Genomic DNA, 19,723 nt, shown 5'->3' with positions numbered 1-19,723 from the left:
TTGAAATGTTGGAATTGTTGGAGTACCTCATACCTCCTTTTTTGTGTGCCCAAACTGCAGAAACTGAGAATGATCATTGTTTTTAGCATGCAATTTTGAGGGATTGTTTTAGCTCTTACATCATGGTAGGTACTCTCCCAGCACGAGAGGAATGATGTCCAGTGATTGGTCACACACCAGCACTGACAACTGCCATTTTTAAAAATCTGTGTAAAACGTTAGTCACATAAACAACAGTTCCTAACATTACCATTAAAAATGAAAAAAAAAAAAAACCACAGACAAATGGACTGACAGTGAAGTCCTGGGTTTATTGAACATATATGTGATGGAGGAAACAGCACAATTTTTATGTTTCTAAGCGAAATATAAAAATCTTTGCTCACATTTCCTTCTAACATCACGCTAGCAAGCCGACTTATGTCACTTCAGTGTCCCTATTGGTAGTGTGAATGCAAACAGAAAATAGGCATTGAAGGTATGTAGTACTTGGGGAACTCCCCACTGGGGGGGGGACCGGAGAGAGAGAGAAAACACAGGTTGTTAGGTATGCCCAATGTCACCTGATGAGTAAGAACAGTATACATTTTACCTCTAGTAAGGACTCTTGCTGCTGCATTTTGAACTAACTGGAGCTTGTTTATGCACTTATTGGAACATCCAGACAGTAAGGTATTACAATAGTCCAACCAACAAGGTGCTTCAGTCTCCAGACCCTCTGTACACAGGATCTCATTCATTCATTCATTCATTCATTCATTCATTTAGTTATTGCAGCATTCTGTATAAACTGTAGAGATTGCTATGTTTGAAAATTCCAGAAGAGCAACTATGCCATGGTTAAAGTCACATGAAATCACATTTTTACCCCATTCTGATGTTTGATGTTAACTTTAATTGAAGATATTGACCTGTATCTGCATGATTGTATACATTATACTGCTGCCACATGATTAGCTGATTGGATAACTGCATAAATGAGCCGGTACAGGTGTTTCTGTTAAAGTGACTCGTGAGTGTATTTTGATTTACCATTCATTAACTGCAATAAAGCAATACCTATAAAATCAGACATCACTATCTTATCTTATCACTATGTCATTGTCATCTCCAAAGAGAGAAAGAGCATCCAACAATGACAAACAAGAATTTACAAGGGCAACAGCTACATTATTAATAAGGCAAATTGCACTATACGGCCAAAAGTATGTGAATACCTGACCATCATGCCCATATGTGCTTGTTAAATATCCCATTACAAAGTTGGTCCCCCCTTTGTTACTATACCAGCCTCCTGGGAGTCCTTTGGGAAATCTTCCCACTAGATCTTGGAACATGGCTATAGGAATTTTTGCCCATTCAGCCACAATAGCGTTAGTAAAGTCCGGTACTGAGGTCTTTCACACCAACCTTGACAAACCATGTCTTCATGAACCTTGCTTTGTCCACAGGGCATTTTTATGCTGGAACAGGTTTGGGCCCATTAGTTTCAGTGATGGTAAAGCTTAAAAATTAAGCATACAAAGACATTCTATACAATTGTATGTTTTCAGTCTTGTGAAAACAGTTTGATAAACACTTTCACTTTCCATTTTTCCACTTTCCATTTTTCCATATGGGTGTGATGGTCAGGTGTCCATGAAATTTTGGCTATATAGTGTACCATTTCATAAAATCTATTTTTGTATGCAATTGAGAAAGCAAATGCACGTTCCATTTTTCTTTCTGGACTTAGGTTTTGACTTAACAAGTAATGCTCTGGCTGGGCGTCTCTTTGGAATTCCAGTGGCAGGCACCATTGCACATTCCTATGTCACATCCTTCTCCTCTCTTGAGGAGGTGTGTCCACAGGTGCGTCATAACATGGAAAAACATTAACATGGAAGAGGTTGATTTTGAGACAAAGCCAACAACATCAACAGCTTGAGTAAATTGCTTTAAAGCAGTGGTTCCCAAACTTTTTTTTTTTGCTAATCGAAAAACACCACCACCACACTGTGCAAAAGTTTTAGGCACCCTTTTTTAGTTGAAATTTTGTTATAGATGTGTGACACTTCCTCATGGTCAACAGGAAATGAGGACAGGCTTGGGACAACTCAAAAACGTGCTCTTATTTTCCTTTTAAATTTTCTTTTGCTTTTCAATGACTTTAACACTACCTTCTGAGGTTTACACCAAATGCATATAGCCCCAATACATATATCCACACACAGGGCTCTGTGCTGCTCAGCTCTCTCTTGTGGTTCTTGTCTCTCCCCCTTTTATCCTAGCCACTGCTCACTTAAATGCAGAACACTTGTCAACAAAATTCCCCCATAAGGTACAGGTCCTTTCTCCAGAGATCACATTAATACAGAAATCGTGCATTTTTACACACAAAAATGCCAAAAAAAAAAAAGCATGTTCAGGATTTTAATGTGTCCTGGGATGCAGGGCTTCTACTTGCAGAATTTTTCCCGATTGCCTTGGCAAATCTGTTAGATTATGTTGTTTAACAAACAAAGCAAAAGAAGACAGAATGAAAAGGTCACAACATCGTGGTCACTTTCACATGATGTTATCGCAACTGTGGATTTGTTTATGTGCCATGTTGCCAGGTGAGTTTTGTGCTTGCCAACGACCGGCACAAGTGTACGCAAGTGATTGTAAGCCAAATTCAGTAAACATCTACAGATAAACTTGTAGAACTTACATCTGAAAGAACAATGCCAGAGACCTGTAGTGCTTTTGGATGTAATAACAGATGTAGAGCTATGCCTGGTTTAACTTTTCACCGCTTCCCGGCAAAACCAAAAAGACGAGAAAAATGGCGAGCTGCAGTTAAAGTGCTAGTCTGACAAAAAATACATCATAAAATCATGGGTTTTCTGTGTGTGATATGCTCAAAAAGGTTGTAAAGTTCACCGATAAATAAAAAATTAGTTCGACATATATTTTTTGCGTCTAAATTCTGTTCCAAAAATCACGAAAAGCTTGTCCGCCATTATTAGATCACTGTGATTCGTGTGTGATGCATGTATGACATCATATGCACCACTGCCTTCTTTTGTGTCCACACAGACTCTATACTATTCTTTGCAACGGCGGGCGCTCTTGATACTGATTCTTTTGAAAAAGACGATGAAAGCTCTTCAAATTCATCCTCAATCTTTGGTTGGTTGTCTGAGGATGATTTAGAACCTATAGCCACGGAGAAATAGGCAAACGAATACGTAAGCCAAGTCGCTCGTGAAGACGAGCAACAACTGCTCAAGCGGTTTTCTGGAACCCAGGAAGTTAATACATGGTACAAATCATAGTTTGCTTATTCATTTTTTTTTTTTACTGATTCAGTGTTCAACTTTCACAGTTATGACAAAGCAGTTTCTCTTTGTAATTGTCACTGGTGGCGCATTGTGCCATATGCATTGTGTGCAGTGAGCGCGCAACAGCCAGGAATTTGTTAGGGTTCACCTCCAAAACTAAGTTGCTCATAAAACTACAACCTTTTCTGGTTCTAACAGTACCAATTAGGACCATGTAGACCCTTTCTATTTTGTGCTATAATGTTAAGTAGAGGTGTGTGTGTGTGTGTGTGTGTGTGTGTGTGTGTGTGTGTGTGTGTGTGTGTGTGTGTTGGGGGGGTCAGCACGTAATTAGTTATTTATTTTTACTAAAATCACCGTATCTCTGCAACCATAAAATATTTTTTTCAAAATTCCAAAGCCCATGATCTTACATTTTGCTCATGTTGTGAGATAATCAGAGCCTATAAATACAGAACAAAAATGATGAGTTAGTTGAGAGAGATAACAGGACAGCGTGTCCATTCATTTGATATTGAAATCATGTTTTTAGATGAAATATAACGTCACACGTGTTTCAGTGGACAAAAAGGCAACAACAAGATACAGAAATACACAGGGAAGTTTATTACAGAGTGATTATAAATTAATCTTGCAAAGGCCTTTTCCTTCACACCGATTCCATTATTATTTTAGAGACTTTACCTTAACCTTAAAATTTCAAACCGGTTCAATTTACCTTAAAATCAGCTCTCTATAAAGGGACACCATAAGTGTCAGGGAAGGGTTGGAGATGAATGTATGTGCAGAAGATGGTTTTATTTATAAAGGTGACCACAAGCAAATAATCCAAATCAACAAGCAGAGATAAAAAACGGTAAACAAGCGAAAGGTCGCGCGAGGCACAAACAGATTAGCGCAAGCAAAGACAGAAGCATGCACAAAAAAAAAAATCAGGAAAACAGGAGATAAGGCTCGGTTATGTGTACGTAATGTAGTGCAATACTTTGCAGTGAGCGTGTGTTTTCAGAGTCTTTATAAAGGTGCACTGATTACGCCTTTATCTTGTGCAGGTGTGCATAGTTAACGGCACGCATGTGAGAGTCCTCTTGGTATGCGCGCCACTGTGCGCAGGTGTGACAGGAAGAAGATCATAGGTTTTGAAATTTTGAAAAAATCTTTTATGGTTGCAGAGATAAGGTGATTTTAGTAAAAAATAAATAACGGTAATTGTGCACTGACCCCCCCCCCCCCCACACACACACACACACAATAGCACAAAATAGAAAGGGTCTACATGATCCTAATTAGTACTGTTAGAACTGGAAGAGGTTGTAGTTTTATGAGCAACTTAGTTTTAGAGGTGAATCCTAACAAATTCCTGGCTTCTGCATGCTTGCTGTGCACAATGCATATGGCACAACGCACCACCCACTCCTGCCGGCTCCAGCACTAAAAGTGAAAGTGCCTAATTACTGCCATTATTTAGCCTTGTATAAAACTTCAGAACTGCTATCAGTGAAAAGGATAAAAGACTAAGGACAACTAATAAATTCAAGCAACAGGCTAAATACAGGCTTGACATTTACTGTGCAGTGAGCTCTTTGGGATTGTGCTTCTGACTTCTGTTCCCAGATCATAGGAACTGCCCATGTACCAGACGTCGTTCAAATCTTTCTACGTGAATCTGCCTCACAAATTTATTTTTTTCAAAATGTATGAAGCAGACACCAAACTGTCCTGTCGGCTTGAAGTTACCTCTCTTTGTCCATACAAATCGAACCTATTCATTCTGTAATGCCGCTTTTCCACTACCAACGCGGCTGAGTTGGGCTGAGCCGTGCCGTGCTGAGTTGGGCTGAGTCGAGCTGAGTGGGGCTGTTGGAGTTGCATTTCGACTACAACCGCGCTGAACCGTGCTGGCTGGAAGTGGGTGGACACACTGGGTGGAGTTAGTGAAAGTGGGTGGACGTCACGTGATGTCGTTAGGCGGCGCAAGCAGTGACATCAGTGACCTTTTAAGCGGTAGTCTCACGACCCGGATAGTAAACAATAAACATGGAGGACATGGAGTCGTTAGTATTGCTGGTCTTGGTGCTGTGGCTTGTTGTCACCAACAACGCCAACAGATACTGGCAAGAGCGTATAGATGAGGTGAGGTGCATAAGGCTTCAGAAATTCTCGTAATTCGTAATTCTTCTTCTTCCGGGTTTGCGGTGTTTACAGATCCCAGCGTGCTCGCGGGGCGTGTGTGGGCATGTGAGGACACTCCTCCTCACCAATCAGTGCACAGGGGAGTGTCTCCTCACGCCCCTAGCCCCACTCGGCTCGGTTTGGCTTGCTTCAGCCCTACTCCAAAACCGTGCGAGTTTTGGGTGCTGAGTAAGGCTGAAGCGAGCTGAGTTGTGCTGTTCTGAGGTAGTCGAAACGCGAGCCGTGTCGAGCTGAAGTGAGCTGAAGCGAGCTGAAGTGAGCTGAAAAAGGGTAGTGGAAAAGGGCCATAAGTGTCCTGCCAACTTTGGGCTATAATCAGGGCTTTACGTTAACTTTTTTGCTCACCGGCCACTGTGGCTAGTGGTTTTCCCGAGTCACTAGCCATTCAGCCTTTTCACTAGCCACAATTTTGTTGCCAGGAAATCGAAGTTTTTTATTCACCATGATACGTTAAAGTTCGGAAGATCTAGATTTAATTATGAATGGCAGCGTATAATGTATCTCTACAATAGCACTCATGTATTCAGTGCTGTTAAGGTAGCCCCCTATATGAAAACATGCAACCAATTCAGACAAAAATTTAAACAGAGTATTCTGTTTATTGAACTCAAATTCAAGCCCCTTAAAATATGAAATATCATATAATATGAAAATTAACATTCAGTACAACTGAACTGATTCTAATATTAAAAGTCCAATTCAAAACATTTATCATTGAAAAACATTTCATGTTTTGATATGCAAGTATTATGTGTATTATCAAGTATTATTATGTATATTATGTATTATCTATTAATAGTGTGTGTGTGTGAACATGTGTAGAGAGAGACATTAAATGTCCTCATTACGTTCATCATCAGATGAGTCTGAATGGTCTATGAAAAATGGCCTTCGTGACCTGAGGCTTCCAGCAGGTCATAAGTTGATAGCTGGGGCGAGATCAACTTCTTTCCAATTGCATGAACGTTTCTAAACAGCAGCTCCATCCTCTCCAGCTCAGCTGACTTCATGACAGCCAGGGACTTGAAAGCAATGCTGTCCTGTAGTGAACCAGCCGTCTTCGCCTGTTTTGATGTTATAGTGCCGATGTGTGCATTTGACATTTTGTGGCCCTTTATAGTTTCGAGTTTAAAATTGCTGGTGCCTGTCTTTGCCATACTTTCTACAGTCTTCACAGTACATGGTATTTTCGGTTTTGCTATGAACTAGCCAATCTCGCCCGAACTTCCATTTGTCATTGAACTGTCTTATCTTCCTATTAGCGTCTTGTTCATCTCCATGGCCACAGCCAGCTGTGAGGCCCCCACGGTCCGGACGTCGGTCATTTTTAAGAGCTGAAAATACATTTGTATGCTAAATATTCAACTGGATAAAAAAAAATAAAGAACATTAAAACGTCTCCAGGGCGGCACGGTGGTGTAGTGGTTAGCGCTGTCGCCTCACAGCAAGAAGGTCCGGGTTCGAGCCCCGTGGCCAGCGAGGGCCTTTCTGTGCAGAGTTTGCATGCTCTCCCATGTCCGCGTGGGTTTCCTCTGGGTGCTCCGATTTCCCCCACAATCCAAAGACATGCAGGTTAGGTTAACTGGTGACTCTAAATTGACCGTAGGTGTGAGTGTGAATGGTTGTCTGTGTCTATGCGTCAGCCCTGTGATGACCTGGTGACTTGTCCAGGGTGTACCCCGCCTTTCGCCCGTAGTCAGCTGGGATAGGCTCCAGCTTGCCTGCGACCCTGTAGAACAGGATAAAGCGGCTAGAGATAATGAGATGAGATGAGAAAACGTCTCCATAAAAAGTGCATTGTTAATGATGTTAAATGTTGATTCTGTCTTCTGTGTCTGTTTGGTGCACGCGGCTCTGAGACCAAGAACACAAAAGCGAATGAGCGCAAAGAACACAAAAGCGAGACCAAGAACACAAAAGCGAATGACTCGGGGGAGGAACGCAGTGCAAGAGACATGGGGTTTCCATGGTAAAACATGGTGGTGTAGACTGATTTTTTTCCCAGAATTTTTTTTTTGTATAGATGTAACGGATGCCAGATTGTGAATGTATCTTAGTTCCATAGGCTGCCTGATTAGGGTGTCTTTTGTCCTCATTGCTTGGGCCAGATCAAACCATTAAACAAGTTTAAATTATTCTTACTTTTGCCACATACATGATTTTATTTTCAAAACTGATGATATTCAGTTCAAACACCATTAAAAGTAATTTCAGGAATAGATCTCTTGTGTGATGTGTAATTCACCCCTCTCATTTAAATATGTCAAAAATTTTTCGGCGCACGCTTTGCGCATCACGGACCTCGGTGATTTTAAAATGCTGCTCCAGCCCTGCTCATCTCTGCCCCTTTTTCCCTGAGCAGCAGGGTTTGAAACTCCAGCTATATGCCGCCACATAGTGCGCTTGTCAGTCGTCAGCAACTTTGTCGCTTCGTTCATTAACCGCAGGTTACCGTATTACTGATTTTATCTGAGACGTTAACGAACATTCTAAACAATTCTAACATGTTGTCAGAATGTTTATGCACGTGCTCATGGGAGTTGTAGGCGCGTAATATTGCATTGTCATGTGTTTATTATATCAGATGCCTTCAGAGAAAACTACAATTAAAATATATTGTCATACCACAGAATAAACCACCCGCCAAAGTGGCCAGTGAGACTAAAGTTATTACCCGCCAAAGCCGGATTTTACCCACATTTGGCGGGTGGGCGGGTGCTAATGTAAAGCCCTGTATAATGGATCAAAATTCCACTTTTTTATCAGCTACACTTGAACAGCTTTGAATGACACACCTCTTATGGCGTGCTTTGGTTTTAGTTTTGTTGTGGAATTAAAAAAAAAAAAAATGTTCAAAATGTGCTACACTTTGCAAAGCAGATGAAGCCAGAAATGCTGCGAACTTTCAAGCGTTGTGCATATGACATTGCTTCCTTTAAATTAACAGTAACTTACCAGGAATGCATTCATGTAATGGTGGACTCAAAGAGCCAAACTTTACCAGCTAAATAGAACATTTTCCCGGGCTCATAAATACAATTTAGACAGTAAACTATTTAACATGTCTAGTTTTATAAGGCATAATTTCAAGGGGTGATGTCATTTTCATAAGACTAGCACTTTAAGTGTGATGCCAACAAAGCATTCCCATGTGCGTGGATAACATTTAATATCAAGTTAGTGTGAAAGCTCTGTGCAGCATTAAAATATATATCTGAATCTGGGCTTTGGATGCAATTTATTTTATTAGACCTAATGCTTGACTAGACTAGCAGCATATTTGTTATGTACTGATAATGTAGATGATGCTAAACACCATAAAATATGCTAGATCTAGGCTTTGGCTTGGTTATTACTATTAGAAGCCCATGTTTGAGCTTACCTTTGTCATAATAAGGTATTTTTCTTTATCGGGAATTTCCCATAACATTCTAGCATGTACAAAACCTGTCTCAAAATATCGGTAGATATCTGTACTTTTGTCTGCCTTTAGCATCTCCAGTGTATTTTGAAGTCCAAATAATATATAGTTCAGGATGTCTTATGGCCCTTTTCCACTACCCTTTTTCAGCTCACTTCAGCTCGCTTCAGCTCACTTCAGCCCGACACGGCTCGCGTTTCGACTACCAAAAAACAGCACGACTCAGCTCGCTTCAGCCCTGCTTAGCCCCTAAAACTCGCACCGTTTTGGAGTGGGGCTGAAGCGAGCCAAAGCGAGCCGAGTGAGGCTGGGGGCGTGAGCAGACACTCCCCTGTGCACTGATTGGTGAGGAGGAGTGTCCTCACATGCCCACACACGCCCCGCGAGCACGCTGGGATCTGTAAACACCGCAAACCCGGAAGAAGAAGAATTACGAATTACGAGAATTTCTGAAGCCTTATGTGCCTCGCCTCATCTATACACTCTTGCCAGTATCTGTTCGCGTTGTCAGTGACAACAAGCCACAGAACCAAGACCAGCAACACTAACGACTCCATGTCCTCCATGTTTATTGTTTACTATTCGGGTCGTGAGACTACCGCTTAAAAGCTCACTGATGTCACTGTTTGCGCTGCTTAACGACATCACGTGACGTCCACCCACTTTCGCTAACTCCACCCAATGTGTCCACCCACTTCCAGCCAGCGCGGTTGTAGTCGAAATGCAACTCCAACAGCCCCGCTCAGCTCGACTCAGCCCAACTCAGCACGGCACGGCTCAGCCGCGTTTGTAGTGGAAAAGCGGCATTAGTGTCCCAAATCTGGTAGCTGGTTTGCCGTAGACTTTTCAAGTGGAATAAATACATTTGCGGGTAAATTAAGAAGAAGAAACCACCTTTATTTTTTATTTTTATCACATGCAAACTCAAGCACAGCGAAATTCCTCCTCTGCATTTAATTCATTTGAAGTGGTGAATACATGCACACACACACACACACACACACACACGCACACACAGAGCAGAGTACAGAATAAATAATAAATAAATACATTGTGGGTAAATTATATGGATCTGTGATGCCTGCATGTTTCAGCTTTTTGATGTAACACGATCTGCTGGTATAAAATAAAATCACATCTCATCTCATTATCTCTAGCCGCTTTATCCTGTTCTACAGGGTCGCAGGCAAGCTGGAGCCTATCCCAGCTGACTACGGGCGAAAGGCGGGGTACACCCTGGACAAGTCGCCAGGTCATCACAGGGCTGACACATAGACACAGACAACCATTCACACTCACATTCACACCTACGGTCAATTTAGAGTCACCAGTTAACCTAACCTGCATGTCTTTGGACTGTGGGGGAAACCGGAGCACCCGGAGGAAACCCACGCGGACACGGGGAGAACATGCAAACTCCACACAGAAAGGCCCTCGCCGGCCCTGGGGCTCGAACCCAGGACCTTCTTGCTGTGAGGCGACAGCGCTAACCACTACACCACCGTGCCGCCCATAAAATAAAATTTTAATGGTTTCAGAGAAATTGCACTGACTGCAGTCGTCTCAATTTTCATTATTAACTATTGCGGCTGTTTCTTTGTTTGCCTAGCGATATGGTGGACGCTGTGTGATAAACAAAAATCTGCGAAATCAGTGAAAGTCCTCTATATTCTCTATCCATCCATTATTCGTAACTGCTTATCCTGTGCAGGGTTACGGGCAAGTTGGAGCCTATCCCAGCTGACTATGGGTGAGAGGCGGGGTACACCCTGGACAAGTCGCCAGATCATCGCAGGGTTGACACATAGAGACACATCTGTCTCTCATATTCACTCATATTCAGACCTACAGTCAATTTATAGATGGGGAGGAGTTCACCGCTCTGTGAAAGACTGCATGGGCAAACAGTGCAACAGTTTAAGATTAACATTTCTCAATGTAAAATTAAAAAGAATTTGGGGATCACATCATCTGTGGTACATAACATCATTAAAAGATTCAGAGAATCTGGAGAAATCTCTATATGCAAGAGACAAGGCTGAAAACTAACATTGGATGCCTGTGATCTTCAAGCCCTCAAGGCCTCTGCATGCTCTTGTGACAAAGCTTTCGCAGATAGCTTTTCGCAGACAGTTGTAATTTATCGTTGAGCGGGGAGTAATAGGCGTACACGATGTTGTTCACCGGCACAATGCAAGGGGGCACGAAGTCGCTAGGAGTAGTTGGTGGGTGTGGTTAGTGGAGTGTTTATCCTCCGGTTACTTATAATGACTAGAACTTTTTTTTTTATAATGACTAGAACTGGAGTCGTATAGATGTACGTACTTCCTCAATCAACCGCTCTTCATGCTGCTCCATCTTCGCTCGTGTTTTTAAAAATGCCGGTCGTGAAAACAAAACAAACCGGGAAAGTAGGGAAGTGGAAGTGCGTGTACAGCGGATGTAGAGTGGACCAATCAGAGCCCTCTTGTCTGCGACGCTGTCTGCGAGGCTTCTGCGGTGGTCACAATTTTTGGGAGGTGTGCGCAGAGCGTCTGCGAAGGTGGGGGGGCTACGCAGACACTGTCTGCGACGCTATCTGCGAGGACTGGGTTGTCAGCATAAATTGGCCTTCAGGTGACACTGCACTAAAAGCAGACACGTGTCTGGAGTGAAAATCACTGTATGAGTTCAGGAACACTTCAGAAAACCCAGTCTGTGAAAACAGTTAATTACTGCATCCCCAAATGTAAATTAAAATCATATATAAACAGTATCCAGGAGCACCATCCTCTTCTCTGGCACTGAGCTCTTTTACGATGGACTGAGGTGAAGTGGAAAATTGTCCCGAGGTCTGACGAATCAAAAGTAGAAATTCTTTTTAGAAATCCTGGACACCACATCCTCCAGGCTAAAGAGAAGAGGGAACATCTGGCTCGTTATCAGTGCACAGTTCAAAAGCCAGTATCTGTGATGGTGTGAGGGTGCATTAATGCACACAACATGGGTAGCTTGTACATCTGGGAAGGCATCATTAATGCTGAATGATATATACACGTTTGAGCAATATGCTGCCATCCAGACAAAATCTTTTTCAGGGAAGGCCTTCCTTCTTTCAGCAAGACAATGCCAAACTGCTTTCTGCGCATATTAAAACTGCATGGCTCTGTAGAAAGGAGTCCGGGTGCTAAACTGGCCTGCCTGAAGTCCAGCTCTGTCTCCCATTTGAAACATTTGGTGCATTATGAAGCGCAAAATACGACAAAGGAGACCCTGAACTGTTGTATAACTGAAATTGTATATGAGGCAAGAATGGGATAACATTTCTTATTCAATACTACAGTAATTGGTCTCCTCAGTTCCCAAACATTTACATAATGTTGTTAAAAGTAGAGGTGATGCAACACAGTGGTAAACATGCCCCTGTCCCGACATTTTTGAAACATGTTGCTGACATCAAATTCAACATGAGCAAATGTTTTTCAAAAAACAATAAAATTTCTCAGTTTCAACATTTGATATGTTGTTTTTATACTATTTTCAATGAAATATAGGGTTTCCATGATTTGCAAATTATTGCATTGTATATTGAGCTGCACATTTTAGATTCACTTCTGCTCCTAACTCCTCCATCTTTGTAACCCCTTGCCAAAGACATGGGGACCATCTGTTTCAATGGTTTGAAGAGACTGAGGTGATATAGCTGCTGGACCATGCCTCTATCTGTTTGCATTACCTCATAGTCAACATCCTAAACATGACCTTGAAGGTCCCTTGCCACTTTGTGACTAAGTTGTAGCTCGATGTGGTAATAATATGAGCTCTTTAATTCCCTGTGAAAACTCGTGTTGTTGAACACCCCATTATACAGCCGGAGCATTCTTGCACCTGTACCAAATTCTCTTGTGTTACTTGCCCCAACGTGTGGAGTTTTGTTCTCCGATCAAAAATGTACTGATTTTTCAGTCTTGCTGTCTAAAGTTCCCTCCTCCCAATTTTCTCTGATGATGTCTAAGATGCAGCCAGGCTTGTACTGATATAGTAATTCAGATGGGAAGAACTTCATGGAGGCTTGTGGGACCTCTCGTACTGTGAATAATAGGGGTTCAAACCACTTATCCCAATTTCAAGCAACCTCATGCACAAATTTCTGAATCATATTTTTCAGGGTTTAATTAAACCACACAACCAGATCATCCATCTGAGGATGGTAATCACTGGTATGAATCAATTTAATTCAGAAGAGGTTGAATAGTTTGTGAAGTTTACATGACATTAATGTGCTGCCCTGATCAGTCAGGATCTCTATGAGGATCCCAACCCAGGAGATAATTTTGAAGAGTGCCTCTGCAACATTGTGTGCTGAGATGTTGCTAAGGAGCAGCTTCTGGGTATCACTTTGCGTAATCCACCATGACAAACAAAATGTGGTGCCCTTCTGAAGTCCTTTCCAATGGCATGACATGATCCAGACCAATTCTTATGATGGAGATCTTGATTAATGAAAGGTGGCACAATGGTGCTTTTTGTGTGGCCACCGGATTCACCAGCTGACATTCATGACATATCGCACACCACTGGTGAACACTATTGTGAACGTTCAACCAATATAAAGGGGCTATGAGACAGATCAGTGCTTTGTGCTGACCTAAATACCTCAGCATATGATTATGATGAGCCGTATGAAATAACATTTTCTGACAGCTCTTTGGGATCAGTAACCATGTTGTCTTCTTTCATTTGAGCATTCTACATCATTCAATATAACCTTTAACTTTAACATGCAACCAGGAGCCAGTTTTCTCACTTATTCAAGAGAGGAGCTGCTGGCCCTGAAAACGATGGGACGAGCCAGGATATGCCACCCCATCCTGGCGGAGCTGAGGAGGAAACCCAGGGGCTGCAAGGCTGGAGCTAAGCTAAAGGCTAGGCTAGCGGACAACCGGCGGCACTACAAACCATTCATTCCCTCCGTTATCATGGGGAATGTGAACTCGCTGCCGAATAAAGTCGACGAGCTTTCTGCTCTGAACAACCAGCGGATTTACCGGGAGAGCAGCTTATTTATCTTTACGGAGACATGGCTAACACACCTTGTACCGGATGCTAACGTGGACCTGCGGGGATTCACTGCTGTGAGAGCCAACAGAGACACTAACACATGCGGGAAAAGCAAAGGTGGGGGACTCATCATTTATGTGTACAACTGCTGGTGTAACCCGGGACATATCTCCATAGACAGTTTAATGTTGCCCGGACTTGGAGCTGCTAGCCGTTAGCCTGCAGCCATATTATCTGCCAAGGGAGTTCAGTCACGTGATCACCATCTGTGTTTACATCCCTCCGAGGGCAGACACAGCTGCTGCATGTGAGAGGATTCACTCTGTCACAGCAAGGCTGCAGACACAGCACCCTGAGGCATTTATGATAATTTCTGGGGACTTTAATCATGCGACTCTACTTTGGCTTCTTTTTACCAGGCTGTGGATTGTCCAACAAGGAACAACAGGACAATTGACTTGCTGTATGCTAATGTGAGGGATGCATACAGAGTCACACCCCTCCCCCCACTAGGGAAGTCTGACCACAACCTGGTTCTTCTACAGCCAAAGTACACCCCCCTGGTTCAAAGGCAGCCTGCAACAACTAGCTCCATCAGGAGGTGGTCCCCTGAAATGGAAAATGCCCTCAGGGACTGTTATGACATCACAGACTGTTTTTCTTCTTCTTCTTCTTCTTTGAAATTTATTGGCGGTTGGCTACCAACATGGAGCATTACCGCCACCAACTGTTGCAGATGCGTAACACAGTAAACATTCAGCTATGGGTACGGAGCATTGATGGGGATTTGCGCATTAATAGGGGGGTTAAAGAAAATAAAGGAAATAAACAAAATAAAAGTAAAAAGAAAAGACAGAAGTGAGAAAGGGAAAAGATAAACTTAAATTCTTTCAAATAGCTGGGTAGACTTCAGGAATCGTATAAGGTGGGCCCATGCTGATGGTCTATCAGAGTATGACAGTAAACCTTCCAGTGTCAACCTTGTCAACCCTATTGCTTTGACATTTTGCAGCAGGATTTCCCTCTCACAATGATATGCTGAGCATTCTAATAAAACATGTTCTACATTTTCTAAACAGTTGCACGATGGGCACTGTCCAGTGGTATGTTTCCCTATAATGCTAAGGGAGTGGTTAAGACCAGTATGACCTATTCTAAGCCTTGTGATAACAGTTTCCCTTCTTCAGTCCCAACTATCCCGTCTTCTTGTTGGGACCTGCGGCTGGATCTTGTAAAAGAACCTCCCCTTTGTGTTTGCATTCCACTGTTCTTGCCACAATTTGCATACTTTTGTTTTGATTAGGCTTTTTACTTCATCTCTGCTTAAGGGCACCACTAGGTTACCTAGATCCATCTTAAGGGCTTTTTTGGCCAGAGAGTCAGCCGCTTCATTGCCTTCTACTTCTGCATGTGCTGGGACCCAAAGAAAACACACGCGTATACCCTTATGAGACAGTCTGTACAAGCACTGAAAAATTTCATAAATCAGGTCAGGTCTGCAAGAAGACTTAAAATTCATGATACTGACCAACGCTGCCATAGAATCTGAGCATATAACAAACTTATTTGGTTTAAAGTCCTCAGTCCATATAAGTGCTATTACAATAGCTAAAAGCTCCACTGAGTAAATTGCCAAGTTGTCTGGTGTTCTTTGCTTGAGTGAGGTGTCAAAACCTGGTACATATACTGCTGCTCCTGTCCTTCCCGTGTCTGGGTCCTTTGACCCATCAGTATATACCTGAACCATATCACTGTACTTGGTGTTCAAATAGTGTTGTACCATATTGCTCAGCCCACCATGCTCCCTACTTTGTTTTGACAATTTGGCTATCTCAAGGTCCACTATAGGCATAGGAAAAAACCAAGGGGGAGTAGCTGACAATGTTACTGTGTGACTATAAGACAGCTTAGTCAAGTCTAATTTCTCAGCTTCATCATCTTCTACCCATCCAAAACTGTTAAAATGTTTACGCCCATGTTCCCAGCATTTGTTCAGAACAGCCTTAGATGGATGATCCTGTGTATGTCCCTTGCCCCTTTTCCACCAAAGCAGTTCCAGGGCTGGTTCGGGGCCAGTGCTTAGTTTGGAACCGGGTTTTCTGTTTCCACTGACAAAGAACTGGCTCTGGGGCCAGAAAAAACGGTTCCAGGCTAGCACCAACTCTCTGCTGGGCCAGAGGAAAGAACCGCTTACGTCAGCGGGGGGGCGGAGTTGTTAAGACCAACAACAATAACAAGACCGTGAAAGATCGCCATTTTTAAGCGACGAGAAGCCGCAGCTGTACAAACGCGAAGTCTTCCATTATTATTATTGTTGTTGTTGCCGCTGCTGCTTCTTTCGTGTTGTTTTTGCTTTGATATTCGCGCCAAGGTTTATGTAAACGTAGCGCCATAACTTCCGTATACAGCGACGTAATTGACGTATACAGTGACATAATGACGTATACAGCAACGTAATGACGTGGCTCCGCTTAGCACCGCGAGCGATGGAAAAGCAAACTGGTTCTCAGCTGGCTCGCAAGTTGAACGAGTTGTGAACCAGCACCAGCACTGGCCCCGAACCAGCCCTGGAACTGATTTGGTGGAAAAGGGGTAACTGTAGTGTGACCCAGTAATTCAAGCTTAATTGTAGACTCCGCAGTGAGAGTGGCATTTCACCAACCTCCACCTGCAATGCTGGAACTGGTGATGTCTTAAAGGCCCCACAGCATAGCCGTAAAGCCTGTGACTGAACTCTATTAAGTTTCTGAAGATGAGACTTTGCTGCTGACCCATATGCAATGCAAGCATAGTCTAAGGCTGACCTGATTAGAGCAGTATAGATATACCTAAGGGCACCCATACTCGCACCCCAACTGCTCCCTACAAGACATCTCATCACATTAATAGCCTTTTTGCATTTAGTTGTGACCCTTTGGATATGTTCTCCATATGTTAATTTATGATCCATCCACACTCCTAGGAATCTAATACTTAACACTTGCTTAATTGACTGCCCATAAAGAGTAATCTGTACCTTCGGGTTAACTCGCTTTTTAGAAAAACAAATTACTTGAGTTTTATCAACAAAAAAATGAAAACCCCATTTATTTCCCCACTCCTCCACAGTACAAACTGCTGCCTGTAGTTTTGCCTGTACAGCTCCTGCATTACGGCCCCTCGCCCATAAGGCCCCATCATCTGCATACAATGATCTACCAAGACTAGCATCCACCCCTGAAAAGATATCATTGATCATAATATTAAAAAGAATAGGACTGCAAACACTACCTTGCGGAGTTCCATTTTCTATAGAGTAAATATTAGAGTGAGATGACCCAACCCTTACTTCTATACTCCTTTCTCTCAAGAAATCCATCACCCAATTATACATTCTTCCTCCTATACCTATGGACTCTAACTTGATGAGAAGACCATCTTTCCACAGCATATCATATGCCTTCTCTACATCAAAGAATACTGCATTCACTTGTTCCTTATTTGCCTGAGCCTTCATGACTTCATTTTCCAAACACACAACTGGATCCATGGTGGTCCTCCCTTTCCTAAAACCACTCTGATGGCATGAGAATAAATTTCTACTTTCCAGTACATATGTTAGTCTGCTGGTAACCATACGCTCCATAATTTTACACATATTTGAGGTTAAGGCAATAGGTCGGTAACTAGTTGCCTCACACTTATCTTCCCCTGGTTTCCCAATGGGTATGATAACTGAGTGCTTCCAAGCCAATGGTATTGACCCTGCCTCCCATATTTTATTGTAAAGCTGCAAAATTATTTCCTGCGCCTCAGGGGTTAAACATTCCACCATCTTATAACATATCTCATCCTTACCAGGGGATGTAGCTCTAACCCCAGCCAAGGCTCTTTTAAGTTCAAACAGGGAAAATGGGACATCCACTGCTTCATTAAAATCTCTCTTTCTATCATGTATATTAGGGTGCTGTCTTAACATGTCACTTCTTGCTGCTCTAGCTTCTGGAGTCAGGTTTACAGAGCTATGAACTCTTACAAATGTTCTTGCCAATGCTTCTGCCTTGTCCTTGTTGCTAATCATAACTTTGTTATTGTATCTTATAGCTGGTAGAGTAAGCTCCCTTCTAATACCACCCATCCTCCTAATCATACCCCAAACATCAGAAATTTGAGTTTCCCTCCCTATTTCATTACAAAATTGCTGCCACTGTTGTCGCTTAGCTTGTCTTATAACCCTTCTGACATGTGCTTGAGCCTTTTTATATGCCACCATGTCATTAAAACAGAATGTAGCTTTCACCTTCCTAAAAGCTTTGTTCCTTGCCTGTATAGCCGTCTTACAGTCTTCTGACCACCAAGGAACCATCTTACGTCGTCCTACACCACTCCCTTTTCCAATTATCTCTACTGCAGTAGAATGCAAGACTTAAGTTATTTTTGAATTAAAATCATCCACACTATTAAAGCTATCTGATTTTATTGCTTGCAGCCTAACACTACAAAACATACTATAAGCTGTCCAGTTAGCATCCTTTAACTTCCATCTAGGAAAGCCCACTTCCTCCAGTTGAACTGGCTCTACTCCAATTTCACAGCATATTGGGTAGTGATCGCTACCTATCGTGGTATTGTCAAGCACCTCCCATGTAGTAACACCGGCTATTTTCTCTGAAACCAGAGTAAGGTCAATTGACAACTCCACCCCTCTTCCCACATCTATCCTGGTACCCCTTCCATCATTCAGGCACACCAAATCCATTTCCTCTAAGAATTCTTCAACCACACAACCATTATAATCTGTGAGTGTACTACCCCAAAGAGTACTATGGGCATTGAAATCCCCACACCACACCATCTGATTAGGTACCTCACCAATAATGTTATTAAAGGTCTCTTTACTTAGCTTCCTACAGGGATTATAAAAATTAACTATCCATACATTGCTGTTACCTATCCATACCTCCACTACTATTGCCTCTAATTCTTTGCATGTACTCACTACCCTATATCCCAGTCCTTGTTGAATAAAAGTTACTACACCACCTCCCATACCCCCTTCCCTGTCTCTTCGAATAGCAACATATCCATACATAATGAAATCTAGCTGTGGTTTGAGCCAGGTTTCTTGTACACAAATAACATGTGGTTTCTCAGTCATTTCATCCACAAAACTCTTTTACTCTTGCCCATTGGAGCAAAGGCTACGGGCATTCCATTGCAAAATCATAAAGACCATTAAGAATTAGTACTTGATGTCTGAGTGTCTGGAATCCCCGCATTAAGTGTTTCAACTATCAATTCTAAAGATATTTTCCCCATATTAAGGTATTTCTCTGCTGCCCTTATGATGATTTCAATTCTCTCTGTTCTACTTTCAGATTTGGCTGAGCAATTAATTACATAGGCAAGAAAGGCCACAAACTTTACTTTGTCTACTCCCACGTTTATCATATCAGTTGCACATCGTTCCTTTGCGTTATAATAATTACGACTTGGGCCCTGTTCAACCACTCTTCTTATCGGCTGCTGTTGTACCACAGTGTTGTCTTTCTGCACAGATCTATTAACTCTTTTGGTAGCCTCAGCGTATGTGAGCTTCTCCTCCACTTTAACCCTCTGTACCTGAGCTGCTCGTTTGTGAGCCTCACATCCTTTATACGCTGTGCTATGCTCACCCCCACAATTGCAACACTTGGCTTTTGTGCCCTCACGGCATTTGCCGTAGTCGTGATCCTCGCCCCCACACTTGTCACATCGCTGCATACCACTGCAACATGCCCAAACT

General features: G+C 42.5%; 1 protein-coding gene across 2 annotated transcripts in view; it reads left to right on the top strand.

Moving 5' to 3' along the window:
• The window catches only part of naprt (nicotinate phosphoribosyltransferase), a 47,911-nt gene that overhangs the window by 13,067 nt on the left and 15,121 nt on the right, over window positions 1–19,723 (top strand). The window contains exon 5 of one of the 2 annotated variants that reach the window (XM_060914114.1): window positions 1,736–1,839. In XM_060914114.1, the coding sequence (XP_060770097.1) occupies window positions 1,736–1,839 (104 nt within the window). Of the gene's footprint in view, window positions 1–1,735; window positions 1,852–19,723 lie in introns of both variants that reach the window. The other variant, XM_060914113.1, reaches the window with a different exon arrangement.

Source organism: Neoarius graeffei, chromosome 2, assembly GCF_027579695.1.
Source record: "Neoarius graeffei isolate fNeoGra1 chromosome 2, fNeoGra1.pri, whole genome shotgun sequence".
Classification (NCBI taxonomy): domain Eukaryota; kingdom Metazoa; phylum Chordata; class Actinopteri; order Siluriformes; family Ariidae; genus Neoarius; species Neoarius graeffei.
The sequence above is the reverse complement of the archived record's forward strand: the minus strand, read 5'-3'. Positions and strand labels throughout refer to the sequence as shown.